At 57.6% G+C, this 27,649-nt stretch overlaps 1 protein-coding gene and 1 pseudogene across 5 annotated transcripts in view; one reads left to right on the top strand and one right to left on the bottom strand.

Annotated features, from left to right (window-relative positions):
- Nucleotides 1–11,895, bottom strand: part of SSPOP (SCO-spondin, pseudogene) — a 60,639-nt pseudogene extending 48,744 nt beyond the window's left edge. The window contains exons 1-18 of the transcript XR_008527618.1: nucleotides 9,037–11,895; nucleotides 8,548–8,630; nucleotides 8,202–8,381; nucleotides 7,723–7,967; nucleotides 7,531–7,630; nucleotides 6,635–6,793; nucleotides 6,467–6,546; nucleotides 5,887–6,039; nucleotides 5,442–5,613; nucleotides 5,095–5,335; nucleotides 4,650–4,794; nucleotides 3,210–3,327; nucleotides 2,485–2,660; nucleotides 2,173–2,400; nucleotides 1,831–1,996; nucleotides 1,372–1,606; nucleotides 438–627; nucleotides 229–323 (exon numbers count right to left, since the gene is read on the bottom strand). The product of XR_008527618.1 is annotated as an SCO-spondin, pseudogene (transcript). The remainder of the gene's footprint in view (nucleotides 1–228; nucleotides 324–437; nucleotides 628–1,371; nucleotides 1,607–1,830; nucleotides 1,997–2,172; nucleotides 2,401–2,484; nucleotides 2,661–3,209; nucleotides 3,328–4,649; nucleotides 4,795–5,094; nucleotides 5,336–5,441; nucleotides 5,614–5,886; nucleotides 6,040–6,466; nucleotides 6,547–6,634; nucleotides 6,794–7,530; nucleotides 7,631–7,722; nucleotides 7,968–8,201; nucleotides 8,382–8,547; nucleotides 8,631–9,036) is intronic.
- Nucleotides 11,896–12,378: 483 nt separating this feature from the next.
- On the top strand, nucleotides 12,379–21,184 carry LOC100456611 (zinc finger protein 467). Of its 4 annotated transcripts, none has more exons than XM_024249854.3 (5): nucleotides 12,380–12,480; nucleotides 14,512–14,587; nucleotides 15,028–15,144; nucleotides 16,400–16,510; nucleotides 19,323–21,184. In XM_024249854.3, exons 2-5 carry the CDS (start codon nucleotides 14,554–14,556, stop codon nucleotides 20,846–20,848), a joined length of 1,788 nt encoding a protein of 595 aa, XP_024105622.1. In that variant the 5' UTR covers nucleotides 12,380–12,480; nucleotides 14,512–14,553; the 3' UTR covers nucleotides 20,849–21,184. The 4 variants fall into 4 exon arrangements, with proteins under 4 accessions (XP_054416712.1, XP_024105622.1, XP_054416709.1 ...); XM_054560734.1 differs by lacking the exon at nucleotides 12,380–12,480 and adding an exon at nucleotides 12,803–12,889; XM_054560737.2 differs by lacking the exon at nucleotides 14,512–14,587 and having other exon boundaries at nucleotides 12,379–12,480.
- Nucleotides 21,185–27,649: the final 6,465 nt, after the last annotated feature.

The following is a 27,649-nucleotide window of genomic DNA, read 5'->3' as shown; positions in this document are numbered from 1 at the left end:
TGAGGACAGGGCCCTGGGGGCTGGATCCAGGGGAGGCAGCTGGTCCGGGTTCCAGGCAATTTCAGCAGCCCTCAGCGTGGAGGGGTCCTGCAGGGTTCCCCTGGCCCAGGCCAATCTGGATACCCCAGCCCCCTCCACCCCGACCCCTTCTGGTGGAGGAAAGGATGATGTGTGGGGAGCCATGGGCCACAAGGTCAAAGGGTTGGAGGTCACGGCAGCTGGGCATACCAAACGTTGCAGTCTTCCTGGATGGTGGCGTTGGGCAGGTACCACTGCCCACTGTGACGGCAGGGACAGAGGTCAGGAGGCACACAGCGCTCGTCCTGGGCAGAGGGCAGGGATAAAGGGCACCATGCAGGGTTGCGAGGGGACCAGGGCAGTGCCCTGGCTTAAGGAAGGCCATCCTGTTCCCCGACGCAGCTCCTTCTTGGACTCACCAGCAGCACCGTGCCTGGTGGACAGACACAGCCATCAGCACTGCCTGCAGGGCAGGAGTGATTGGCACTGGGACTGTCACAGGTGAGGAGACAGGCACCAGGGGCATAGACAAGCTCCCTGGGGCAGAATGCCTGCTGTGGAGGGCAGCGGCGAGCCGTGCAATTCCAGAGGCCCCTTTCCTGGCAGATGCTGCAGGAGGTTGAGAAGGAGTAAGAGGCAAGTCCGAGCTTCCAGGAACCTGGTCTGACCTGGTGAGAATCTCAGGAACCCAGACACTGGGTTCCCAGGTGTCCAGATCCCATCATGTTGAGTGAAAACCCAGCCCTGATGCTGGAGACCTGAGCATCTCAGCTCCCAACACCCAGTCACCAGCACAGGGAGTTGGGCTGTTTCCAGCACACTGACATGCCTGGAATAGACATTGTCACCCTTTCTGTCCCAGCTCCAATAGCGCCATCCTCCAGGCTCTGGAGCAGGACAGAGATATTGAACCACCCTACTCCCAGCCCTGGTAGGAGAGGGATTGCACTGAAGCCTGCATCCTCGGCCCCCACCTTCACCAAGCCCTGGATCCTGGCCCTGCCTGCACAGATCCATAACCCGCCTTCGCTTCACTTCTCGTGAACAAGCTGTGTGACTCTGCAAGCTGTTTAGCCTCTCTGAGCCTCAGCTTCCTCATCTGCAAAATGGGAACAATTTTTCCGCTTCTTACTTTATGAGGTTATGGTAGGAAAGTAAAACGAGATAAAATGATACACACGAAAGTGCTTTATGGACCCTAAAGTGCCCTACGACCGAGGGGAAGTGATCAGCACTCTGTCCCCCTCAGCGTGCATGCTGCGACCAACAAGGCTGCACACCCCGCCCGTTGTCTCCCAAGCTACCTCTTCACCCCCACATTCTTCCTCTTGCCCCAAAGGCCACTGCCCTCACCAGCGGTTGCACTCCTTCATGGTGGCACTGCCAGGGGCATAGCGACGGGCTCCGAGCTGGCAGGGGCACAAGCTGGGGGGCACACACTGGCCCTCAGGGTCCCACAGCAGCCCCAGAGGACAGTTACAACCAGCCACACAGCTGCCCAGCTCTCCACAGTCCTCTGGTTCCCCGCAGTGTTGACCGCATGCTGGGGCACACTCTCGGTACTCCTGGCCACCAGGACACATAACAGCTGGGCACAGGGACACACACAGGTCAGGGGCATAGCCACCGCTGGCTCTCTCCACCCCCTCTGAACCCCATACCCTACACCCCCTGTGCCTTTGCAGGAAGAAAAGCCCGGCAGTCTGCCAAGGGTAGAGATGCACCCTGGGCCCCTAGCCATTCCTGGAAGGGGGATGGGCTAGGAAGGAGGAGAGGAGCCTGGGTGGGGTTGGCTGGGCTGAGGGAACTTATGGCAGAGGGTCTGGTTCCTCTAGGGAGGTGAGGCACCTTCCCAGGCACAGCGACGCGCATAGGCAGACAGCACCGGGCACAGGCAGTCCCTGCCGGGGTCACAGCCACACACGGCTGCCAGGCAGCGCAGACAGAATGGCTCCTTGTCCACCAGCCTGTGGCATTCCTTGGGAGGAGATGGGGAAATGGGTCAACTTCTCCTCCACGGAGTCTACATCCCCTTGGTCCCCAATACCACCTCTGGGCTTGTCTGGTCTCCCTTGATCCTCCCAAGAGCCCAGGTGGAGGGCAGGGCAGGTGTTGGCCCATCTTACGGATGTGGGAGGAGCCCAACCCAGCTACCTGGAAGACAGAGCTGTGCAGGATGGCACAGGCCGCCTCTGCGAAGGCGTGGCACTGGGAGTGGGTGGTGCAGGGAAAGAGCAGGGCACTGTCTCCAGAGGGGCATCTTCCCTTGCCGGCCACCTGGAACTTGCTAGCAAAGGCAGCAATGCTAGTTTCCACATCTCCGGCTGGTGTCAGGAAGTCGTCCTGCTGGTTCTGGGTGAAGGTGCCACACAGACCCTGCACCTGGGCCCCAGGCACGCACGTAAGACAGCTGAATGCAGTCCCACTGCACCCTTGCTCCCCCACACACCCGCCTCACTGGCACACCTGGTGGGCATGGCGGGGGTCCAGGGTGATGTAGGCTGCAGGGTCAGAGAGTCCCCAGAGCACCTGGGCCCCAGGCCAGCGCAGCAGCAGAAAGGCGGAGGAAGCTCGGCGCACACTGAGGCCCTCAGCACCAATCCAGGGCAAGCCCACATCCTGCCCATTGACCAGCACAGCTCCTGGAACAGGGGGCCTGATGGTGGGGGTGGGGCACGTGGAAGGATAGGGCTGCCAGAAGGGAAGGAGCTTGGGTGGGAAGTAGGAGGTCCCATGTCAGGGTGGGCTGCTGGGGACAACTAGAGTGTCCACCTGAGCTCCCTACCCCTGCAGCCCAAGGACTACCCTTGGCACACAGATTTTCCAGTCCCGCACCCTTGTGATCAGTGTGTGGGAGGAGCTAGATGGCGAGCCAGGAGCTGGCTGGGGAGGGTTGGAGGGACCCTGCTGAGAGTGGCCTGCCCGGTCTGGTCACGCCTCGAGGCCTTTCAAGCCCTCATAGCTGCATGACTTGTATCTGACCCCAGGACGGGGCAGAAGATGCCTTGGAACATCTCCTCAGGACTCTGTATGTCTGCTTCAGAGATGAGAGGGCCGGGGAAGTTGAGGCAGTGTGCTCAGGTGCAGGAGTCTGGGGAAGAGCGTTTGGACTCCAAAGCCACAGGGTAGTGTGGAGGGGGATCAGTGACAGGAGGCGTGGGACTGCCTCAAGAGTGCAGAGCAGAGGCTACCTGAGTCCCTGAGCTGGATGTGGGTGTCCTCCAGGGAGACGGAGATGGCGTGGAGGCAGCTCCCAGCGTCGCAGGCCCCATGCTCCAGTAGGATCAGTAGCTGTCCCTTCACATAGTCCTGGGGCAGGCAGGGGGAATTTGGTGGGGCCAGGCAGGCCGACCCCCTCCGGGGAGGCTTCTGGAGACCTTCCCTACGGAACACCTTCAAGCACACACCCGGAGGCAGCTGCCCACCTTCCGGCCAGCCAGACTCTCTGCCAGGTAAGGGGCTTCGTCCTCACCATGGGCCGGCATGCATGGATGTCTGTGTGTATGTGTGTGCAGGGCCATGGGTGTGCACACAGGTGTCATGTGGAGGTGTGTGTGCATGTTTGTGTGTTCACAAGTGTGTGCAGGTAAGTGCGTGTCTGCATGTTGGGGTGAGATGACTCCTTTCTTTTCTCCTCATGGATATGTATGTTCTCCCATATGTGTGTGCATGTATACACACATGCTAAATCTACATGCACATACATGAGTGTGTCATGTGTATGTCTGTATCTCTGTAAGTGTGTACATGGGTGCATGTATATGTGTGTGGATGCATACAAGTCTCTGTGTGTTGGTGTGTAGCCTGTGTGTGTGTGTACACATGCAGATCTCTGTGTTGGTTTGTAGCCTGTGTGTGTATGTGTACGTGTGTGTGTGTGTGTATGTGCACGCATGCGTGTGCGCACATGCAGATTTCTGTGTGTTGGTGTGCAGTCTGTGCGTGTGTGTGTGCGTGCGCGCATGCGTGCACTCACATGCAGATTTCTGTGTTTTGGTGCAGCCTGTGTGTGTGTGTGTGTGTACACACATGCATCTTTGACTGTGTTTGCTGGGGGAGATGACTGTCCTCTTCCCTCCCCATGGACAGGCACAGCCTCTCTGAGGACTGTGCTCCCAGGACCTCCTCACCCCATCACTACTTATGAGAGGAGTGGGAATGGTCCAATAGTTCAATGGAGAGATCACTCAGGGGACCCCAGATGATTGGGAAAATCGTGGCCTGCACCTGAACTTGAGAAGTGAGCTCATTTCATTGAGGGAGGTTTAGGGTGGGAGCAGGGCCTCTTATTTCTCCTGAGGTTGTTTTGCATGAAGTAGTCTATAACAAGCCCAGCCTGTCCCATCTGTGCAGACAGGACTGAAGATGGGTTTTGGTTAGCGGCCCTGGGCTGGGTGGTGATGACAGAGGGACTTTCACAGGGAAGCTGGGGAGGAGGTGAGAACCCAGCGGGAGGCCTCGAGGCCTGTGACAGCCATGCCCCCAGTGTTGGTCCTCCCTTGGCCTTTCCTGGGAAGACTCTGGGTTTTGCTTATTTATTTAGGGGTTTCCTTACAGTCAGCCCCACTGTGCCCTCTAGGAGTGCCCCTACTCTGGCAGAGTGCCACCCCTGCAGGCCGTCCTCTGCCCACCTGCACCAGGCTGTAGCGGCAACCTTGACCACCCCGGAAGGAGTAGCTCCGCCCATCGAAGGTGAGGTAGTGCCCGTCCCCGCCCACGGCACACTCGGCGGGGCATAGGGCCTGGGCACAGTGCCAGCGGCCATCCCTGCACACGCTGCGGATACATGGGTGAGACAGTGAGCTCTGGCATCAGCTCCACCCTGAGGGGGTGGAGATGACCCCTGAGCTGGAGGTGACCCCCCAAAAGCCCTTGTTCCTCCCCTCCCGTGGAAGCCCCTCCTGCTGAAGGGGTAGAGGTCAGCCAGCAAGGCCATCAGCCATGCCAGCAGCAGTCCCAGTCTCCGAGAGGAAGACCCGGAATGGGCTGGAGGCTTAGGGGAAGCAGGTTGAAAAGAGGGGAGGGATCCGAGGGCACCACGTGGCCACCAACCCCCAGCATGGCTCAAGGACCCACCAGGGGTTACACAGCTGGCACACGGTGTCACCGGGTGCATAGCGCTGGTGGCGGTAGTAGCAGGGGCAGCGGGCAGCAGGCACACAGAGGGTGCCGTTCCAGAAGAGGCCTCGCGGGCACTCACAGCCACTCACACACTCTTCCCTGCAGGACTCCTCCTCTTCCTGACCCACCGCCTCGCAGCTGGGTGGGCAGAGGGAGATGCAGTCGGAGTAGAGCTGGCCCCCGGGGCACAGGCGCTCTGTGGGCACAGGAGTGAGCTGTAGTCCCCCGCCAGACCCCAGTCAATCCCGCAGGGTGGGGAGGCCCTCAATCAATCCCGCGGCGGGGGGAGGCCCGAGCAGTACCGCAGAAGCCAGGCTTCCTCCAGCGAATGTGGATGTGCCGCCTGGCACAGGCCTGGGCATAGCTGGCAAAGGTGGCACAAACAGCCTGCTGCCGCCCCTCTTGCCCGCTGCCTGCCATGGCCCCTGCGCAGTAGGCAAAGAGACAGGCCTCGTGGTACTCAGCAGGGGAAACCTGCAGGAAAGGACGGCCCCTCAGCAAATAGCCAGCACCCCCTACCTCCTGCTTCCATCACTCCATAACTTATAACCAAACGGATCGGCCCCAGAAGGGACCTCAGAGATTACATATATGAGCGGGCCATTTCCCAGAGATAAAGCCAAGGATGGAGAGGTGGGGGTTTGACAGATGGCCCAAGGTAACCCACAGGCAGGGCCAGACCAGCTTGCTGACACTTCTCTATCACCTTCCCTTGGGTGCCAGATACCACCCCCACCCCACCCATACCTGGGCATGGCACTGCCCGAATGGACCTTCCAGCAGCTGATGGCACACGTCCTGGGCTTCAGCCCGCAGGTGGCCAGGTTCTACATCTGCCTCTGTGAGCCCCAGGGGGCCGTCACAGCCCTGGGCCACCTCCACCGCATCCAGACACCCAGGCTGCAGACAAAGGACATCAGGTCAGGTGGCAGTGATGAGGGACGTTAACCAGGACCCCAGAAAAATGCCTCCTGCTCTCGCACAGCACCAGGGCCCCACCTTCAGGCCCACTGCCCACATCCTGGGGCTGGGGAGAGAGGTGAGGTGGCAGCCCCACGCTGGGCTGCAGTGGTGGGGATAAATGACTAACTGGTTCGCCAATGCTGGCCTCAGATGGCTAGTTCGCAACAGGCAGCCGGGCTTTCTGTGGGACCCCAAGGCCTGCCCTCTGCCCCTGAGGATCTGGGAGAGGGCCGGTCCCTGTCCTAGGGAACAGGCCAGCGATGAAACTGGGACAAGGGATTGGAGGTGCAGGAGTCAGGAGCCAGGCTGAAAAGCTGGGAATGCACAGGCAGCTGGGAGGGAGGGGCCCCAGCGGCAGCCTCACCTCCGAGTCAGGGAGCCTCCAGGAATTTCCAAAGGTGGCTGCTAACATGGCCAGCCCTCCGCCTGGCTCCATGAAGTCATCTGAGAAGGGGTGAGGCAGGGGTGCTGGGTCTAGGGCCTCCGGTCTTCCCTTCCCTGCTACACCAGCAACCAACCACACCCCACTTACCCTCTGGCCAGCCATTGTAGAGCCCACAGAGGCCTTGTGTCTGTCCCCAGAGCTCGTGGTCCACAGAGATGGAGATGGAGCCAGCCCTGTCCAGCCGCACCACGACCCCCAGGCCCCCTGACAGCACCAGCCAGTCCCCCAGCCATTGCAGGCTCAGCCCTGGGCACAGAAAGAGGTTACTTGACCCCTGCAGCCACAATTCTCACCCTTCCCACTACCACAGCTGGGCTCAGCTACCCAGGGATGGAAAGGAGAAGGGAAATAACTCACACAATTCTCACATTCTAGAGAGCTCTGCACTTTATACCAAAAGTATATGCTTTACAGCAGAGTGATTGATTTCCATCACAGCTCCCTTTGAGGAGCTCATGAAAGCTGCAGACACTCTCTGGAGAGAGTAAACTTCAAGTGAACTATGAAACACACGTGCATGTGCGCACACATGCATACACACATACATGCACACACTGCACCCGTGCACACACAGGCATACACGCAGGAAGCTCACCCCCACCTCACCCTGCAGCCACGCCAGGACAAAGTTCCTGTTAGGAGAGCTTCCCATTGCTTAGCACCAAAGTGCTACCTCACAGCACTCCTCTGAGGCTGGCAGGGAAACTGAGGCTCGGGCAGTTAGGTAGAGGGACTTGTCTGAGCTGGTGCTGCGAGAGTTTGGTGGGGGTAGTTGCAGAGGGTTGGGACTAGGCCTGGTTCCTCCTGGCCCCTCACTAGCTCCGCGCTTCAGTGCCTCCCAACAGCAATGGCTGGGGGCCCACTGTGGGCTCATTCCCAAACTGCCCCCTGCTCCTTTTCTGACCCTGCCTGGAGGGTGGAGAGACTGTCCCAGAGGAGCACGTGGGGGCCCGGGCAGCCTCTTTCTCGCCCAGTGCTCTCACCGTGGAGCAGCCAAGACTGCCCTTCAGGTACCAGCTGGCCCTTCGCAGACACATTTCCAGCCTGGATCAGCACCTCCTCGGGTCCCATAGTCACCTGGACCTTGAGGAGATGCACAGTGGAAAAGGGGGCCGGGGCTCTCTTCCTCCCCTGTCCAGCCTCCTCCCTGTGGCTGCCCCATCTCCCTCCCTCACCAGCTGACAGTGTCCAGGCTGGGGGCAGGGGTCCCCGGGTGTTAGGTGGACAGCCCAGGTGGAGTCCGCAGCACCCGCCAGCAGGTAGGTGCAGCGGCCCAGGAAGTGATAGTGGCGGCCGTCAAAGGTGCGGTAGTGGAAGCCCGACCAGGAGGCACAGGTGGCCGAGGGACGCTGGTGCTGACTCCAGAGCTGGCCCACAGCCCCTGCCAGGGGCTGCAGAAGGGCTGGAGAAGAGGCATTGCCTGGGAGAGACACATCAACTGTGAGCCTCTGAGTGTGAGGCAGAGGTGAAGGGTGAGGACACAGGGCTCCTGGCACAGCGGGAGGCAGGGAGACAGGACACGGGCAGACAGGCCCAGTATGGGCCCTGTAGAAGGACCCAGAGCACAAGAACTCCACGTGGGAGTGCCTGGGGAGGCGGAAGGGGTGATGGCCAGGACTGTGCCTATCTGGCAGGCTGGAGTCTGCGGACCCACCTTGCAGGTGTCGGCTAGAGCAGCTGAGGCAGGGCTGGGAGCTGCCATCCCGCCAGCTTCGTCTCCAGGGCCAGGCGCAGCACTCCTCCAGGCTTCCTGCTGAGGCATTAGCTGAGCCTGCCTGTAGCTGGCACTGCCACATGGCAAAGCAGTGGCCTTCAGGACTGGCTTTGGCAAGGGCTGCGGTAGGCGGGGAGAATGGAGCAGACCCAGGCAGTGAATATGGAGTAGCCTGGAGCTCTCAGCCCAGCCCTGGTTCTCTGCCTGAAACCACAAATCTGAGCTAACATCCCCTGCCCAGGACTCCCAGAAGGTACCGCTTCTCCAAACGCACTCAGGTGCTTACCCTCAGTGCAGTGGGCACCCCCCCAGCCTGGGCAACAAGCCCTCACTGTCCGGTTCCACTTGGCAGGCCGGGTTTCTGGAGGTCTGCACCCACCGAGCAGGTGGAAACGGGGAGGAGATGTTAGCGTTCAGCCCAGTCCCACCCTGGGGAGGGCTGGGGACATTCAGTTTTGTCAGCTACTCTAATCACATCATTTCCCCGGCTTTAATTTCCCCACATGCAAAGTGAGAATAATGTTGGGAGGGCAGACCACGGGGACTGGGGGCGGGGGGTGGGTAGAAGGAGCAGGCTTCGGGCCTCTCCCTGTCCTGCCCACCCTAGCACTCACTCACCCCCCACCCTAATCTCACACGCTCCACCCTTCTCCAGGCCCACGGCAAACCTACTTCCCAAATGCCTGCTTCCTCCAGAGCCTCCCCACTCTCAGGATGTCCGGCCTGTCACTCCTTTCCTGCCCGGCAGACAGCCCAGGCTCTCACCCTTACTCACTTGTAGATAGGACAGAGCCCAGGCGCTGGGGACCGGGTAAGCCCCGCGCGGCCACTCCAGGACAGGTCCAGCCGCCAGCCCAGGCGGCTGTAATGGTCGAGGCTGGCACAGGGTACCAGGTCCTCCTGACGGGGTGCTAATTCCTCCTCCACACGGATGGTCTCTGTCCACTCACACCACCGCCTGCCCATGATGGGGAACCACAGCTGCTGCCACCATTCCCTCTGTCACCAAAAGCCCTGTCCTATGACGCCACTCCCAGGGGTGGTTATTGAAGTAAGGAGGATGCTAAGGTAGGGAGAGACACTCATGGGAAGTGGCGGGGGTGGAGGGAGGACCCCGGGGGTGGGGGGCGTGGAGTCTGATGCCCCAGAGGGTCCCTGGGCATGCAGCAGAAGGAGGACCCTTGTCAGAGGGGTCCAGGGTGGGCTGCTTACTCGTCAGCCAGGGCCCACGCCATCCCAAAGAGGAGGGCAGGGAGCAGCATGGTGCCCTCACCCCCGGGGAACCTTTGGGGGACGTGAGGCTTGGGCTGAAGAGAGGCGATGCTGCAGAGGGGGCACAGAGAGGCCAGCAGTGCTCTCTCCTGCCCCACGCAGCCTCCCCGCAGCCCAGTGGCCAGTTCTGGGGGCTGAGGAGTCTTTATTCCAGTCTCATGCCCCAGGGCACCAGCTGCTCACAACCGGATTGGACCTGCCACACCAGCCCCTCAGAGGCCAGCTCTCCCTGGAAACAGTCTCCTTCCTGTCCCCTTCCAGTGCATCTGTTTCCGTGTGTGTGTGTGTGTTTGTGTGTTTGTGTATTTTCACACTCTCAGGCACTACCACAAATTAACATGGGGCTCTGGGCAAGCCACCCTCCCTTTCTGGGCCTCAATTTCCTTCCCAGTAAAAATTTCAGGGACTTCCCAGGGACGCACAAATAGGTCTCAGACTCCAGTAATTCTTTGAAATTGTATGTGCACATTTTTCTGAAGACAGTTCTATAACTTTTATTAGATTCTCAAGAGGGCCATGACCCCATGAAAAGGTTAAGAGCTCCTGGGTAAATGACTGATGGGGTCTTCCAGCCTTGAACTTCTGCCTGGATGGTGCTCCCCTGCCTCCCGCCCCTCTCTTGCCCAAACTCAGGAGTGTGGGGCAGTAAGCGGGAGCGCTTCTAGGGTAGCTAGGGTTCCTGAGTGTGTGGAGATGGGTGGGCAACATGTACCCTTTTCTCCAGGGTCCATTTTCTTGCTGGGGATGATTATGTGTGGCTGGAGGGTGGACAGACTGTCCCAGAGAAGCACGTGGGGGCCCGGGCAGCCTCTTGCTCCCCCAGTGCTCTCACCGTGGAGCAGGGCCCACCCTGTCTCCTTCTTCGAGGGTCTCCTAGAGTCTCTGGGGTCTAGAACTGGGGAGCCTATGCTGAGGAATGAGAGGACCCTCTGGAAGGAGTGGGCAGGGGAGCCAGCTCCCCCAGCCCTGGGGCAGAGCTAAGCCGGATGAAATAATCCGAGAGTCTGGCTGGGAGGGGCAGTGACAGGCTCCACAGGGGAATCCGGGGTCTATCCTGGTCCCAGCAGAGCTCTGAGCACACCGGACACCCGGGCTGGAATGCAGCCTCGGTCTCCTAAACCTGATATCCCTCCGAGTATCCTGTAGAGTCATTCCACCTAGGGAAGGAAGGGGGCTGCTCTTAACCAGAGCTGGGCCGGGCTCTCCTTCTCCTGGGTTCACCATTGGTCCCAGGGCCAAAAAAGGGCCCAGAGTGAGTCTCTCAGGGGGTCACCGATGGCGGGGATCAACTCCTGCTCTGGGGTCCTCAGAAAGAGCCACACGCACACCCAGACACCCCCCTTTCCTGTTTTACACACATGCACACTCTCACTGTAAGTCTCACAACACTGGCACAGGTGCTCGGCCACACCCCAGCACGCACAATGACACATGCTACTCCAGGGGCTCCCTTCATCCTGGAGGCAGAGGAGCCTTCACAGCTGAGCCCGAGGGATGGGCGCTCTTCCAGGCACTCATCCTTGTGGTGGGCTGTGGTAGCAGGAGCTCAAGGGCCATTCACACCCTCCCCTTCCCAGCCTCACTCTCAGCTCTGGATTCAAACCGGGGCTGATCAGGCAGCACCGGGATTGGGAAGAGACCCGAGTTGCAGTCACCGTTTCCCATAAAGGGGCAGAAGGGAGGAAGCTGGAACCCAGGGGTTTGGAGAAGGTTCATGGAGAGGAGACCGGGAACTAACAGTCCAGACTTCAGCATCTCCGGAGCTTTCAGGACTGGGCGCAGCGGGAACGAGGCCGAGGAGAAACCTCGTAACCTGGGCAGGGAGGGCGAGTGGAGTCCCCTGAGGAGCTGGGGCTGAGGGCTGAGGGCTGCCCTCCACATCTAACTCCAGGTGGTGTCCGGGCCAGCAGGCCCCCCAGCAATCGTCTCCCGCCCATAGAGCCCTCCCCTCTCTGCAGCCCCCTCCCAGACCCTCCCCCGGACCCCGCCCTCAGAATCTCCGCCCAGCCCGGTCCCAGCCTTGCCCCCTGGAGCTCCCGACCCGGCCCGGCCTTCTCCCAGGGGACCTGGCTCAAAGTCCTCTCCCCAGTTTCTACTTCGAAGGACCCGTTCTCGCAGGTACAGGGGCCCAGCCCTCTCTCCCGCCTGCCCCCACAGCTCACGCGGCTGCTTTCGAATCGGGTCCTCGGGACTCCGGGCGAGGGGCTGCGGGTCTGGGTGGATCCGGGTGGAATCCGGGTGGAGAACGGGGGCGCGGCCAGAGTTTCCCAGACCGACCCCCGAGCGCGGCGCTGCACACCCGGCTGGCACCGGCGACTTAGAGACGGCAGTGCACGACTCGCTGGCTCCCCCCACGACACGCCCCCTCCTCGTTCCCCCAACTCCTCCTCGCCCCCCCCCCCCACCCGTTCGCGCTCCACCTTTCCCCAGCTCCTCCCTCCGCGGCCGCGAGCACCCTCCCTTGGCACCCTTCCCCGCAGCCCGAGTGCCCTTCCTCCCCAGCCTCCTCGCCCTCCTCCACTCCCTCTCCCATCACCCTCCCCACCCCTCCCCTCCCCTCCCCTCCCCCGTCCTGAGCTCCCACTTCCAGCACCTACTCCGGGCTCGGAGCCTTAGGACCATCACCTGCCCACCTAAGCCCGCGGTGCTCCCTCCCGGGACCCCACTCCTGAAACCCCCTGCCCCTGCCTCCCCCAGCCCGGTGCGCCGGGGCTCTCCGCCCGCTCCCTCGGTCCCTCCTCCCTTGCAGGCGCCGTTTCCCGGCTTCGGCTCCCCGCACGTCTATCCCTCTCCTCCCCGCGAAGTTTCGGGGCTGTCAGTCTGTCAGTCTTTCGGGCCGTCAGCACCCGAGCTGCAGGCGGCGAGCGCCATTGTGAGCAGAGCCGGCGGGGCAGGAGGCCCGGGCGCCTGGGTCCCCGCGGCGCGGGCGGAGCGGCCGGCCAGCCAGGTAAGGGCCGGGGAGGCTCCGCTGCAGGCGGCCCCGCCCGCGTCTCCCTCAGCGCCGCGGTTGGGTCACGGCCGGCTCCGCGCAGGTGACAGCCCCGGGGGTGGGGGCGCGGACGGCGGGCGTGGGGGAGGGGCGCGGGTCGGGGGAGGGCGGGGGCTGGGGGGAAGGGAGGGCAAGGGCGGCGCGGGCAGGGTGAGGGCTGTGGGGGTAGAGGAGACCGGCGGGTGAGGGCTGGAGGGAAGGGCGGGGGCTGGGAGGGGGTCGGGCGGGAGGCAGGTGGGAAGGGGGCCGGCGGGCCCCGAGGGGAGGAGAGAGGGAGTGTGGGAGGGGGCCGAGGGGGAAGGGGAGGAAGAAGCGGGCGCTGGGGACCGGGCCGCTCGGGAGGGGCGGGAGAAGAGGGCGCTGACAGGTGAGCCCCGGAGCTGGGGAGGGGCCGGGACCTGGAGTGAAGTCTGCGATCGGAGCTGCTTGGGAGGGCGGCGGGGTAGGGAGGTGGAGCTGAGGGTCCCGTCGGGAGGAAAACTTGGGAGGGGTGAGAAGTCCGAGGGGAGCAGAAATAGGGAGGGGGCGCCGCGGCGGCGGAGAGAGGCGCGGAGGGGTGTTCGGAGGGGAGACAGGGTGGGGAGGGCAGGGCCCGCGGGAAGGTCCCGAGCGAGCGGGTCAGCCCTAGACCCCCAGGCTTGGGGGCCGGAGGACCCGGGAGCTGGGAAGCGGCCTGGGAGGGGGGAGGGGAAGAGCGGTTCTGGGGACTGGGGACGGGGAGGGAAGCGAAGCTGGAGCCTGCTGGGGAGACAGAGGGGGAAGGGAGGCGGGGGCCTCGGAGGGGAAGGAGAGCTGCAGAAGGGAGGGAGGGAGGGGGAGGGCGGTGGGGAGACGTGGGGGAGGGCTGGAAAGGGGGAGGGGAAGGGAACCGAGGTGAGGCGAGGAAAGGAGAAGGAAGGGAAACCGGGGTGGGGGAGGAGAGGAGGGAGGGGAGAGGAGAACTGGGTTGGGGAAAAGAGCTGAGAGGAGGAGGGCGGGTGTTGGGGAGGAAGGAAAAGAGGAGGGGGAAAGGAAGGGAGAGGGTGTGCAGCCGGGGAGGGAGATGGAGCGGGGGAGAACCGGGAGGGCAGGGAAAGGCAGCCTGGAGTCTGAGGGGGAGGGGAGGCTGCCGCCGAGGCGGCCCGGAGCGTAGGGTCAGGGGAGGCGGTGGCAGGGGAGGGCCGACCCGGAGGGGGCCTGGAGGGGTTGGCCCTGCCGGGCGCCGGCGGGCGGAGCCTGAGGGGCGGGGCCGGGGGCGGAGCCCAGGCGCCGGCCCGATTCGCAGGGGAGAGAGGGCGGAAGGCAGAGGGAGCGGGAGGGGCGGGGCAGGGGGAAGGCTGCCGGGGAGATGGGGGAGGGGAGTCTGCAGGGGGAGGGGCGGGGGAGCCGCGGAAGGCGGAGTAGGGAAGGGGCAGCAGGGCCGGTGTCCGGGCCTTGGGCAGCCCCGCACGGGTGAGAGGTGGTTTTGTGGTAGGGGTTTAGGGAGAGGCGGTCATTTTCTGCCCACAAGAGGATCCTCTCGAGGACCTCCCCAAGCAGTACCCCTAAAGTGACACTCACTCCCGCCCCTGGGCTGGCTCCTATTTCACCAGCTCGGGCAGTGACAGCTGGAGGGCCTAGGAGATGAAGTTTCCCACTCCCCACCCTGGGCTCCCACCCTCAAGCCTCTCCCCAGAGAATCGAATCTTTCCTGCACTTTCCCAGGCAAGGACACCGGGGCGTGGAGTTGCGGTGCTGATGGGCCGGGGCTGGCGGTGAGAGACCTGCCAGGTGAGGGGGTGGCGCGGCTGGTTTCCAGAGCTGACAGAAATCGTTTCAAGGCCTTCTTGGGCCACCTTCAAAGATCTCTTGGCTTTCTGAAACCCAGTTTCCCTAATTTTCCCCAGCTGTACCTGGGGATGTCACCTTTGGAGCTCCTGGAAGAGCCCATATGGAGAGGTTGGGCAGAGCCAGAGCCCAGGTGGAAGCTGGCGTGGGAAAAATCTGAACAAGGCTGTCTTTTCTCCGTAGGGTCTGTGGCCTGATCCCCAGGAGGAGCTACTCTGGGTTACCATGAGAGAGACCTTGGAGGCCCTCAGCTCCCTGGGTGAGCTGCAGAAATGAAGGAACTTGGGGAAAAGCTTAGGAGGATTCAGGGGCATCTACAACTCAGACAGCAGAGCCACCCTCAGGAGGCTGCAACCCTGAGGCCCCAGGGGCCTGTAGGTCAGCCTCCTTTTCTGTAGCATGGGGTGTCTGAATGCCTGGAACATGGTGGAGGCTGCGCTCTAGACCATATGCGCACTTGAGCACTCAGAGCACAGTCATATTTACATCTATGCTATCTCTTCCTTCTGTCCTTTTTGACTCAACTCAGAGGGACTGAGGTTGATACCTGTCCATGTCCATGCTGGTGACAGACCCTGTCCTTCCTGAGCAGGTTGGGAAAAGTCTCTTGGGCAGGCTGGGAAGGGGAACAGCCCCCGCCTCTGATTACTTGTTCCGTACTGGATGCTTTACTTGGACCCATCCTTCTGCCTGTAACAGGATTCTCTGTGGGACAGCCAGAGATGGCCCCCCAAAGTGAGCCCAGGGAAGGATCCCATAATGCCCAGGAGCAGATGTCCTCTTCTAGGGAAGAGAGAGCACTGGGGGTGTGCTCAGGTAGGTAACAGGAACCATGGAGAGGCTCAGGGAGGAGTCCCCCTGCTTTCCTCCTGCCTCCCTACCTCCCTCCCTTCTTCCCTCCCCCCTTCCTTCCTTCCTTCCTTCTTTCCTTCCTTCCTTCTTTCCTTCCATTCATCAAATATTTATTGAGCACCTATTATGTGTGGGATGCTATTCTAAACATTTGGAATATCTCAGTGACCAAATAGTCAAAGATCCCTACCTTCAAGAGCTTAATCCTAATGACTGCAGAGAGTCAGCAAACAATAAATAAGGAAATTTATAAACTATGTTCAAAGGTGATAAGAGCTCTGGGGGAGAGGATAATGTCCGGTGAAGCGGGTGGAAGGGGGCCGAGACTGCTGCAGGTGGGGGTGGGTGGGGCATGTTATAGGATTAAATAGGGTGATGAGACTGGGTTTCTTTGGGAAGGTAAGATTTGTGCAGGATTTGAAGGAGCTGGGGGAAGCCGGGCATGGTGGCTCATGCCTGTATTCTCAGCCCTTTGGGAGGCCAAGGTGGAAGGATTGCTTGAGCCCCGTTCGAGACCAGCCTAGGCAACATGGCAAGACTCTGTCTCCACAAAAAATTAAAAGTTAGCTGGATGTGGTGGCTCATGCCTGTGTTCCCAGCTACTTGGGAGGCTGGGGCAGGAGGATCCCTTAAGCCCAGGCTGCAGTGAGGTATGATCGTGCCACTGCACTCCAGCCTGGGTGACAGAGGACCTTTCTCTAAAAAAAGAAAAATAAAAAAAGAAAAAAAAAGAGGTGAAGGCGGCAGCTCAGCAGATTTGGGAGAAGTGCTTCAGGCAGGAGTACAGCCAGAACAGAGCACTAAGGCAGGAATGTGCCTGGCTTTTGACATCCTGATTCTCCCCAGTGATTTGCTTGGAACCAGGGTCCATCTGGGGGCTGGGAAGGCCCCAGCCCTTCTCCTAGGGGCGTCAGGTCAGGGGACTTCCTTGCTTCCACTGTCTTACATACACATATTCCAGAAACTCCTCACAGTGGTGGCTCTTGTAACCTTGTAGTCCATCTCATACATACCCTTAGCAGCCGCCCTGCTTGAAGGAGTCTGAGGCAGCCCCAGGGAAGCTGGGAACTCAGTCCCTTAATTCAGGTAGGATGTGGGAGGAACCCTGTGGGCCCTGCTGGAGCCAGGGTTTCAGATGCTCCTGCTTCCCAGCACCAGTGGGGCCCTTTGGCCATCTGTGATGTCTCCAGAGTCCTTGAGGTATCCTATTCTCTGCCAGGGCACGAGGCCCCTACACCGGAGGAAGGTGCCCACACAGAACAAGCCGAGGCTCCCTGCAGAGGCCAGGCGTGCACAGCACAGAAGGCTCAGCCTGTGGGCGCCTGCCCAGGTGAGTCTTCCCGTCACTTCATTCCACCACGGGCTCAGGCCAAGGGAACAGGGCCCAGCAAGCTCCGGAGCTGCTACCTCATGAGGCAGGTAATCCCCCAAGACAGGCAGTCCAGGCCCTTCCAACCCAAGTTGAGTTCAGGCCCTGACACCTTTCTGCTGTGGAACTTCAGTGCCGAAAGGGAATTTCACATCTGTAGATGGCAGGAGTCAGAGAGGCTGGTCACCAAAGAGAAACACAGCCTCCCCTCAAATGCCTTCTAGAAATCCTGCCTCCTCCTCTTTGTTTCCCCCAGTCTAAGTGTAATTACCGTTGCCATGAAGATACATGGCTTTGATCAACATTTTCACTGCCTCTCCCCTGCCATGCCGCCTTCCCCAGCTTCCACTGATCGTGAGGGGACCCAGATGCTCCACATCTGCTGTAGTCAACTCATCTCCTCATACCCAGAGTGATGAAACTGCTCGTTCTCTCTCAACAATCCCACCACGACTTCCTTCCATCCTTACTACCTTTTGCCTGAGGGGTATCATTTATTCAGCAAGGATTTATTGAGTGCCTACTACATACAGGCTGTGTTAAGTACAGTGGAAAGAGATGAACTGTAGAGTTACCTGGACCTGGTTTGAATCTTTGTTCTGCATTTACTAGCTGAGTGCCCTTGGATAGGCCACCTTGCCTCCAGGAGCTTCGGTTTGTGAAGGTTTGTGACAGTGTGTGTCCAACACTTCATCTACAGTTGGTCCTCGATAAGTGGCGGCAGTCCCCGTTTTTATCAGACACATAAAGACACCTTTCTTATTAGACACAAAAGAAATGGAACACAAAATGTCCATACCTCAGAAGATAAAATCTGGTTGAGATGACCTTAATATGAGCTAGAACAAAGAATTAAAAGAACAGTATAAAGGCGTCACAAATAAGCACAAAAGTGTTAACAGTAAGTGCTATAGGAGTTTATGCCAAAAGATCCGCATGCATTGGGAATTTGTCAAAAAACATTAATTTGTGCTGCATTTTAAGAAAGGTGTAGATTTCAGTTCTGAAAGGGGTGGGGTGGAGGATGGGAAGACGTTCTAGGCTGAGAAGATCTTGAAGCAGGAAAGGGGAAGAGAGCAGCTTGGCTGAATGGGAGAAAGAAAGTTGGACTAGGGTGGGGTGAGCTTCAGATGCAGCTAGAACCTGTTTTATCTTCAAATAATAGGGTGCTGGGCTGGGCACTGTGGCTCATGCCTGTAATCCCAGTGACTCAGGAAGCTGGGGTGGGAGAACTGCTTGAGGCCAGGATTTCAAGACCAGCCTGGGCAACACAGCGAGACCCCATCTCTGAAAAAATAAGAAATATTAGCTGGGCATGGTGGTGCACACCCATAGTCACAGCTGCTTGGGAGGCTGAGGTAAGAGAATCACTTGAGCCCAGGTGTTTGAGGTTGCAATGAGTCATTATCATTCCATTGCACTCCAGCCTGGGAGACAGAGCAAGACCCTGACTCAATTAAAAATAAATAAATAGGAGCTATTGATGGTTCTTGAGTAGAAAAGTAAAAGTGCCACAATGAAGGTGAAAGCAGTATCACAGTATGATACTCCAGACAGGGGTCTGGAGTCAATGGACTGATAGAAGAAACTGGGAGTACCTCTGATTGTGGAAGTCCACGTGCGATGGAATCAAGGCTCAGGCCAGACAGGAACCCAAATTATCTGGTTAAATGATTCACAAATGAGAATCACTTTGGGAGCTTTAAAGATGAGAACACATTCGTGGGCCTTGCCCCCATTTGTGCATTTTCTCAAAGTTCCCCAGGAGCTGATGATGCAGCACAGGCGTAGGAGCTTTAAACTAGGTCCAACTCTTACACAAAGGGCAAACTTTCTTAGCGGACTAAGAAACGTAACTCAAAGAGGTTAAGTGACTGAACCAAAGTCACACTCCTAGTTAGTGACAGAGGAGAACCTAAGTTGGACCCTCCCATCTGGACCCCGGGCTCCTTCCTCTTGGCTGGACCATTGCAGCACCCGACAGGGGCAACAATCCAGCGGAACCCCCAGCGACCTGCCCTTAGGCTGAGGCTCCCCCAGACGGCCATCCCTGTTTCTCCAGAGCCAGTGTTCACTAGTTACCCAGACCCTGTAAACTCCATCATTGTCTTCCTAAATGGGACTTCCCCTCAGGCTGTAAGGGAGTAGCAGGAATACGAGGGCACCCTGGTTCCGTGGCCACTAGAGGTAAGGTGGGCTGGGGGAGGAGGTTAGAGAGCAAGAGAAGCAGCCCAGGTGAGATGTCAAAGATCAAGTTTTCAAGGCCACCAGGGAAGGAGGCTCTAGTCCTAAGGTTAAAGTCAGCCAGGGCTCAGTTTGGGAAGCTCAGGTGTGTGGTGAGAAAGCTGCTGAGCCGCGGCCAGTTTGCAGTACCAAGGAGAGCTGCTGGACCAGAGATGGAGACTGAGGTCCCAGAAAGGCACTGCTGGAGCAGGAAGATCTGGGCCAGCCACCAAAGGGATGTGAACCTGGAGCGAAGCAGGAGGACTGAAGCTTGGGCAACCTTCCTCTTCAGGGGTGCCGGAGGGCTCCTGGGCACATCCAGGCCGGGGAAGAAGCCCCTGGGAGGGGTGTGGTGTTCACACGCATCACAGGTTTCCGAGAGTGCAGGAGGAGGCCTGAGAAGAGCTGAGGATTTGGTCACTCCCAGGAAGCGTTAGGTAGAGTGGAGAGCAGAGCCAGACCGCAGGGCTCCAGGAAGTAGAGATCCTGTGGTTAAATAAACGTTGCCGCACGTGGAGCTCAATAGACAATTCTTGTTTTGACTTTCCAGGAGAGGAGTGGATGATTCGGAAGGTGAAGGTGGAGGACGAAGATCAGGAGGCAGAAGAGGAGGTCGAATGGCCCCAGCATCCATCGTTACTTCCCAGCCCCTTTCCCCCGCCTGACCTGGGGCATCTGGCTGCCGCTTACAAACTGGAGCCAGGGGCCCCGGGGGCACTGAGTGGGCTCGCGCTGTCTGGGTGGGGTCCGACGCCGGAGAAGCCCTACGGCTGCGGGGAGTGTGAGCGGCGCTTCCGGGACCAGCTGACGTTGCGACTGCACCAGCGGCTGCACCGGGGCGAGGGCCCCTGCGCCTGCCCGGACTGCGGCCGCAGCTTCACGCAGCGCGCCCACATGCTGCTGCATCAGCGTAGCCACCGCGGCGAGCGGCCTTTCCCGTGCTCCCAGTGCGACAAGCGCTTCAGCAAGAAGGCCCATCTGACCCGCCACCTGCGCACGCACACGGGCGAGCGGCCCTACCCGTGCGCGGAGTGCGGCAAGCGCTTCAGCCAGAAGATCCATCTGGGATCGCACCAAAAGACCCACACCGGCGAGCGGCCCTTCCCCTGCACGGAATGCGAGAAGCGCTTTCGCAAGAAGACGCACTTGATTCGGCACCAGCGCATCCATACGGGCGAGAGGCCCTACCAGTGCGCACAGTGCGCACGCAGCTTCACGCACAAGCAGCACTTGGTGCGGCACCAAAGGGTGCACCAGGCGGCCGGCCCGGCCAGGCCCTCTCCCGACTCGTCCGCTTCTCCTCATTCCACTGCCCCGTCCCCGACCCCATCCCCTCCCGGGCCAAAGCCTTTCGCCTGCTCCGACTGCGGCTTGAGCTTCGGCTGGAAAAAGAACCTCGCCACGCACCAGTGTCTGCACCGCAGCGATGGTCGCCCCTTTGGGTGCGATGAGTGCGCACTGGGCGCCACCGTGGATGCCCCCGCCCCCGAGCCCCTGGCCAGCGCGCCTGGCGGACCGGGCTGCGGCCCAGGATCCGATCCTGTGGCGCCCCAGCGCGCCCCCTCGGGCGAGCGGTCCTTCTTCTGTCCGGACTGCGGGCGCGGCTTCGCCCATGGGCAGCACCTGGCGCGGCACCGGCGCGTGCACACGGGCGAACGGCCCTTCGCCTGCACGCAGTGTGACCGCCGCTTCGGCTCGCGGCCCAATCTGGTCGCCCACTCTAGGGCCCACAGCGGCGCCAGGCCTTTCGCCTGCGCTCAGTGCGGCCGCCGCTTCAGCCGCAAGTCGCACCTGGGCCGCCACCAGGCGGTGCACACTGGCAGCCGCCCCCACGCCTGCGCCGTCTGCGCCCGCAGCTTCAGCTCCAAAACCAACCTAGTCCGCCACCAGGCGATCCACACAGGCTCCCGCCCCTTCTCTTGCCCGCAGTGCGGAAAGAGCTTCAGCCGCAAGACCCACCTGGTGCGGCACCAGCTCATTCACGGCGAAGCCGCCCACGCGGCTCCGGACGCCGCCCTTGCGGCCCCAGCCTGGTCCACTCCCCCCGAGGCGGCGCCGCCCCCGCTCTTCTTCTGAGCCTAGTTCTCACCAGGACCCTTTCTTGCCCACAGTTTCGAGAGGCCCGTGCCATGAGACCGCCTGGGGTGAGCACGGCGGCCTGGGCTGCTGCCCGAAGGTTTGGCCTCGCGGGACTCCTGTTTCCTTCCCGCAGTGTCTGCGTCCGCACAGCATACCCAGCTCAGACCTCCTAGGACAGAGACTCAGCGAACCCTTGCTGGGAACCGTTGAGCTGAAGTTCTTGGAAGGCTCCCACCCAGGTGCCCCGCTGGAAAGCAGATAATTCCTGGACCCAGGGCGGGAAAGAGTGGTTATTTATGTACTTAAAAGTTTCATTAAAATTAAAATCAGAAAGTTCTGGGGCTGCTAAATGAGTTGGGGGAGGGAACCCCTGACTCTCCTTAGCCACTGTCCCACCTCCATCCACACACAGACCAGCCCCCTCCACTTCCCCTTCTGTCCTGGGTGAGTTACGTTTAGCCAGCTGCTGTTAATTGGTTCTCCCAAATAAAAATGTAATATATTTATTCACTAAGCCACCATCCTGGCTCCTGCTTCTAGCTCGGAAGTATAAGGAAGGAAGATTGGGGTGCATTTCTCTCACACCATGTGTCACAGACTAGAGCTGAAGGGGGGCAGGCCGTCCTTTGGCGTGGGTTTGGGAGCTCTGCGTGGTCTCTGCAACTCACCCGGGGGATTCGGAGCTCGGTGGCGTGAGGAAGGAGGTGGCACATCCACTGCAGATGAAGGTTGCTTTTACATCACACTTGCAACAAGTCCTTTCTTAAGGCTGCTTGGTCCAGAAGTCTCTGTATTGCCCTTCTCCAGCCCAGGCAGTTATGAGAGCTAGGGCTGCCTGGCGGTGAGCGGGGAGGGTAGGATAATGGGGAGCCTATGGAGCTTGCAGTGAGTAGTCTTGGGTTTGACTCCCATCTGCCTCTCGTGGGACTTGGAGCGCAGCATTATTCATTTCCCAGTGAGCGGGGATGAGAGGCCAGAGCAGTGGCCTGAGAGATGAAAGGGCCTTTCACACCTGTGAAGGAGTTTAGACATGTCCAAGGGAGGGGCAACCAGGGCAAGGTTAGGTGGGGCAGAAACAGGGCCACGCTTACATTCCTGCATTTTGGAAAGATGTTTGGCTAGACAACTCGGGAGTGAGACTGGAGGCCTGCGCATCAGTTGTCCTGGTGACGGGTTGTGGTGACCTGGGACCATAGTTGTGTCAGAGGAGACAGAGAAGTGATGGATTCAAGAGACTTAATAGGCAGAGGATACAGGACCTGTTGACTAGTGTGGGTCGGGGAATCAATGAGCTCAGCCCGATTTCTGCTTGACACTGACTAGATGACAGTGGCATACTCCCAGAAGGGAGATGCGGTGTTGGGGGCAGCTTCGTGCTGGGGGAGTAGTCCTGGGTCTGCCGAGTTGTGAGCAGTGTGTGCCCAGCAGGAAGGAGGCTGTGTGCGTGGAGAGCTCAGGAGAGGGCCAGGCTGCAGACATAGAGCTGAGAACTATCCGCTTGTGCTTCTGAAGCTATGGGGGAGTGGATGATCTTCCCAAAGAACTGAGTGTGGAGTGAGAAATTGAGGGCCTGGGACAGAAGCCTCTGGGACACCAACATTAGGGGATGGCACCGAGGGAGGCCTGTAAACAAGACTGGAGAGTGGAGGTGCAAGGACTGGACAGGAAAGCCCCAGGTGGAGGTGATAGAGGAGCCGAGGAAAGACGCGCTTCAGGGAGGAGGAGGCCGCTGGAGGCTAGAGAGAGGTCACCTAGGCGAAGGGCTTCCAAACCCTTTGGATTTTGCTGCAAGGCAAATCCAGTCTTGGTGACAGCAGCATCAGGAGCAGCTGGGTCAGAATTCAGATCACAATGGTGAACTACAAAAGCAAAATCCCAGAGAAGGTAGGAGACAATGAGACCTGGACACAGGTGAGGGAGGGGTGTTGGCTGGGGAGCCTGTCAGAGGAGGCATGAATGCAGGTGTGTTTATAAGTTTCGTGGCCACGAATGAGTCGGTGACTCCAGGTTATTTTAAATATCTTGAAATGTCACATAAAAATCTGGACTTCCAGCTTCTGTTGTGAAAAAAGCAAAAGGTTTGGCAACTGGTGGCTGGAGCTGAGTGGAAGTTGTCCTCTTTGGACTAAGGGATCGGAGTCCTCATCACTCCCCCTCATCTTAAAGCCCAACTGGGCTTCTCCAAGGTTCCCTACCCAGCCTCTTAGGCACAGAGCTTGTGATTCCAGCTAAAAAAAAAAGTCATTTCACAGACTTTTAAAATCAAACACATAAAAACAATGTTTGTGTTGGTTAGACCAATGTTTTCCTTTCTTGAAACATTCTGGAATTCTCGTGTAAGAACAGCTTTTAGATCTTACAGCATATTTGGTGAGGCCTACCATGTGCCAGACATTTTCAGGATTTCACATTATTTTAAAGATTCTCTACAAGGCATGCATATCTTTGTCCTTACTTTTTAGCTTGTTTGCAAATAGTCAAAATTTGTTTAGCATCCAGTCTGGCAATAGCCGACTCAGAAGACGTCTGCTCAACAAATGCACCGTGACTGTGATGGAAGACTAAGGTTTCTGAAGGCTCTTCCCAAGGAAGAGTTCTAGACTCAGAAAGTGGTGGCCTCACTAAAATCAATGCCTACCATCACCACTCTTATGTCACCCCAGGTCTGAGCCACCCCAGGTACAACTACCTTGATAAGGCACCAAATTTTTTACTTTAGAACCACATCCTGGTGTGTGACAATGCTCAGAGAAGTAAAGCACTCATTTACTAGTTCTACATCTAGAAGAGAAAGGTTTTATTAGTTAGCTAAAATTTATTTACTTCTCCCCAATCCTGTTCAAAAAAAGAGACTTACTGTATAACGGGTATTGAGATGTCCCCAGTATGTGCCCAGAATGTGCCAGTCCCTGTGAATAGCACAGAGATGTCTAGTACATGCCACCTGTCTGTAAGGAACCTGCAGTCTGACTGGAGATGAGACATCGATGTCCATGAAGCAGAGAATCTAAGTGCTAGGTGGCATTCTGTGGGCTCTAAAGACCTGAGGGGACAGAGAAAGCTCTGGAGAGGAGGTGGGGCTGAACATGGAGCTGCATAAACAGGATTCGTGGATGGCCCGGGGAGAAGGAGAGAGAAGGCCCCAACCTCCCCTTCTTACAACATATTTCTCCCTCGATTCTCTGTCCTCCCAACTCTTATCTACCCCTAGTCAGCAGCCCCTCCTCCTTCTCTAATCTCCATGGAGCCTGTGCTTCCCAATCTTTAAAAATTTTTTTATTGTGGTAAACCATAAATAACATGAAATTTACCCTTTTAACCATGTTTAAGTGTAGAATTCAGTGGCTTAAGCACCCTCACAATATTGCGTCACCATCGCCACTGTGTACATCCAGGACTTTTTCATCATCCCAAACAGAAACTGTTCCCAGTCTTTTTAATGGGAGGGCACATTTAGATAAGGATAATATTAGGGTCACTGGGGAGTCCACTGGAGGCCTGGTGGTCCTGATAGCTGAGAGAGTGACCTCCATATCCCTGGAACTCCCAACACATTGGAGAGCTCTGTTCCATGTCACAGACCAGAATTCTTGTTTGTGAGGGAGATGGGGCATATTCATTTGTCACAAGAATGACAATATCCAAGTTCCCTGGATTGTGATGGTTAACAGAGAGAAGAAATGCCATGGAGGCCGTAACCCCACCAGGCATCAACCTAGCGATGCCTCAGTCGGGCCCATGGCTTAGCCTTTATCCCAGCCCTCAGTTCTCTGTACCCTACCTCCACCCCATCTCAAAAGTTTGAGCTTTTGAGCTCAAACTATCTCATTCCAGAATTTTTAGCAGTCATTGACTCAGATGATCTTTACACACTTGTGTCCAGTTAACCCTTCATCTTCCTCTCAGTCCTTTCAGTGGGTTCCTATCTCCTCCCTCCACTGCTAATCTATCCCATTCTTAGAACCTCCAACTGATAGATACCTAAGACCTGGAGAATTTTTTTTTTTTTTTTTTGGAGACAGAGTCTCACTCTGTCACCCAAACTGGAGTGGCGCGATCTCAGCTCACTGCCACTTCTGCCTCCCGGGTTCAAGCTATTCTCCTGCTTCAGCCTCCCGAATAGCTGGGATAACAAGCACGCACCACCATGCCCGGCTAATTTTTGTATTTTTAGTAGAGACAAGATTTCACCATGTTGGTCAGGCTGGCCTCGAACTCCTGACCTCATGATCCACCCGCCTCAGCCTCCCAAATTGCTGGGATTGTAGGCGTGAGCCACCGTGCCCAGCCAACCTGGGGAATCTTAAATGGAACCCAGTCCACAGCCATTCTGATGACGATCTTGCTGGAAGGAGGTGGAGAAAGACAAAGAACAGGGCTGCCCTCCCACAGGTGAGGTTAGGCACGCAAGAGGAGAGCAGAGCAGTGGTTAAAGAGGGCAGGGTTTCTCATCTGCTTAAGATTTCAAGCCTAACCCCAAGACTCAGCTCCTTAGAGCATGAGCACCAATTAACAAGTACCCAGTGCATCCAAGCGCTTAGTTCCCAAGTTGCTGCTGCCTTTTCAATTTGAGGAGCAGGGGAAACGGTCAGTAAACAGCCAGTGTGCCACATGGCCAGTGTATTGCTTTATATTGGAAGATTCTCAGGTGCCTGGACTGTTCCTCTTGTCCATGCTGGGGAAATGAAATTAATCATCAAGACTGGGTTTGGCAGGGTGGCGTCAGAGCATAGTGAAGGGAGGAGACTAAAGACATATATACTTCATTCGGGCTTTAGTGAAGCCTGCCTATCACAGGACTAGTAAGACACAAGAATCTTTTGTGCAGCCTGGCCTCCTGTATCTTCTCCCTCTCCATCTGCAGGGTCGGACAACAAGAGCTGCTAGTAGAGTGATCTGGTTATGTTCCCCAGGCTTGACTGCCTCAGGTATCCAGGGTGAGTCCAGCATTTTCATCCTCCATAAACATTGGCTGAGCTTTAAAATCTACCCAGCCTTGTGCAAACATGGTAGGAATAGAATGACAGCTCTTGCCCTCATGGAGTTGATAGTTCAGATGTAAGGCAAGTTTAATTAAGGATCATTCATGGCCCTGGGTGCTGGGTGCTTTGGGGGACTCCAGAGAAGTAAATATCATGCATAGTTCCTGACCCACAAACCTAACCCTTAGCTGGGAGAGAAGGCTGGAGTTTCACGACACGCCTAAAACTCAACCCAGGTATAGTATCCTATTCTTCAGGAGACGGCGTGGGCTGGAGCAGTCAGGGAGTTTCTGAGGGAGGAGGGTCCTGGTTGAGTTTTGACTGGAGCTAGGACTGGAACAGACAAAGAGGCGGAGGAACAAGAGATCAATGCAAGACAATGCAAGACAAAAGTGCAAGTAAGTGCTCAACTATGCAGCTGCAGGAGGTCAGCTATTTGCAATACTGTTAGAGGTGAGAAGGGGTCATCTTCCTTAATGTCAGTGCAGGGAAAATCCACCTCTGCGGTGTCCCCTACTCTAGTTCCTGTGCCATTGAGGCACTGGATAAATAGAACTCTTCCTTCTTCCATAGCCCTTCACAGAGCCACAGCTACACGACATCTCCGCCAGTCAGTGCTCCAAAGAAAGGGGAGGGTAATAGGAAAAGGGTTTGCCATTATTACCACCAATAATAATGGTAGCCAATATTTGTCTAATACTTGCTGTATCAGGCTCTCCAACCTGAGTTCTTCACGCGCACACACACACACACACACACACACACACACACACATACACATGTCATATATATTTCCACAGTCAATCTTCATGGTAATCATTATTATCCCCAAGTTTTTTTGGATGAGGAAACTGAGGCACAGAGCAATTAAGTCATTTGAACAAGGTCATTTATTCAGTCACATATTCGACAAACATGCACTGGGGCTGGGCATGGTGGCTCACGCCTGTAATCCCAGCACTTTGGGAGGCCAAGGCGGGCAGATCGCCTGAGGTCAGGAGTTCGAGACTAGCCTGGCCAACGTGATGAAACTCCATCTCTACTAAAAATACACAAATTAGCCAGGCATGGTGGGAGGCGCCTGTAATCCCAGCTACTCGGGAGGCTGAAGCAGGAGAATTGCTTAAACCTGGGAGATAAAGGTTGCAGTGAGCCGAGATCGTGCCATTGCACTCCAGCCTGGGTGACAAGAGCAAGACTTGGTCTCAAAAACAAAACAAAACAAAAACCATGCACTGAGTACCTGCTGTGTGTCTGGCATTGTTAGATGCTGGGAATAATGATACTAATAAACTAGGCCGGGCGCGGTGGCTCACACTGTAATCCCAGCACTTTGGGAGGCTGAGACGGGCAGATCACTTGAGGTCAGGAGTTTGAGACCAGCCTGGCCAACATGGCGAAACTCTGTCTCTACTAAAAATACAAAAAAATTAGCTGAGCGTGGTGGCACATGCCTGTAATCCCAGCTACTCGGGTGGCTGAGGTATGAAAATCGCTTGAACCTGGGAGGCAAAGGTTGCAGTGAGCCAAGATTGCACCACTGCACTCCAGCCTGGGCAACAGAGTGAGACTCTGCCTCAAATAATAATAATAATAAACTACAATTTATCAACACCTACTTTTTGCTAGATACTATACAAATTAAGGGTTTACAAGTGTTGCTTGGTTTATTCTGACCACCTCCCTGTTATAGGGCATCATTGTCCCTGGTCCAATTATTCTTTTTTTTTTTTTTGAGAAAAGTCTTGCTCTGTTGCCCAGGCTGGAGTGCAGTGCCATGATCTCGGCTCACTGAAACCTCTGCCTCCCGCACTCG

This window comes from Pongo abelii, chromosome 6 (genome assembly GCF_028885655.2).
Source record: "Pongo abelii isolate AG06213 chromosome 6, NHGRI_mPonAbe1-v2.0_pri, whole genome shotgun sequence".
NCBI classification, from domain to species: Eukaryota; Metazoa; Chordata; class Mammalia; order Primates; family Hominidae; genus Pongo; species Pongo abelii.
Note: the sequence above shows the minus strand (reverse complement) of the source record. Positions and strands in the feature narration are given on the sequence as shown.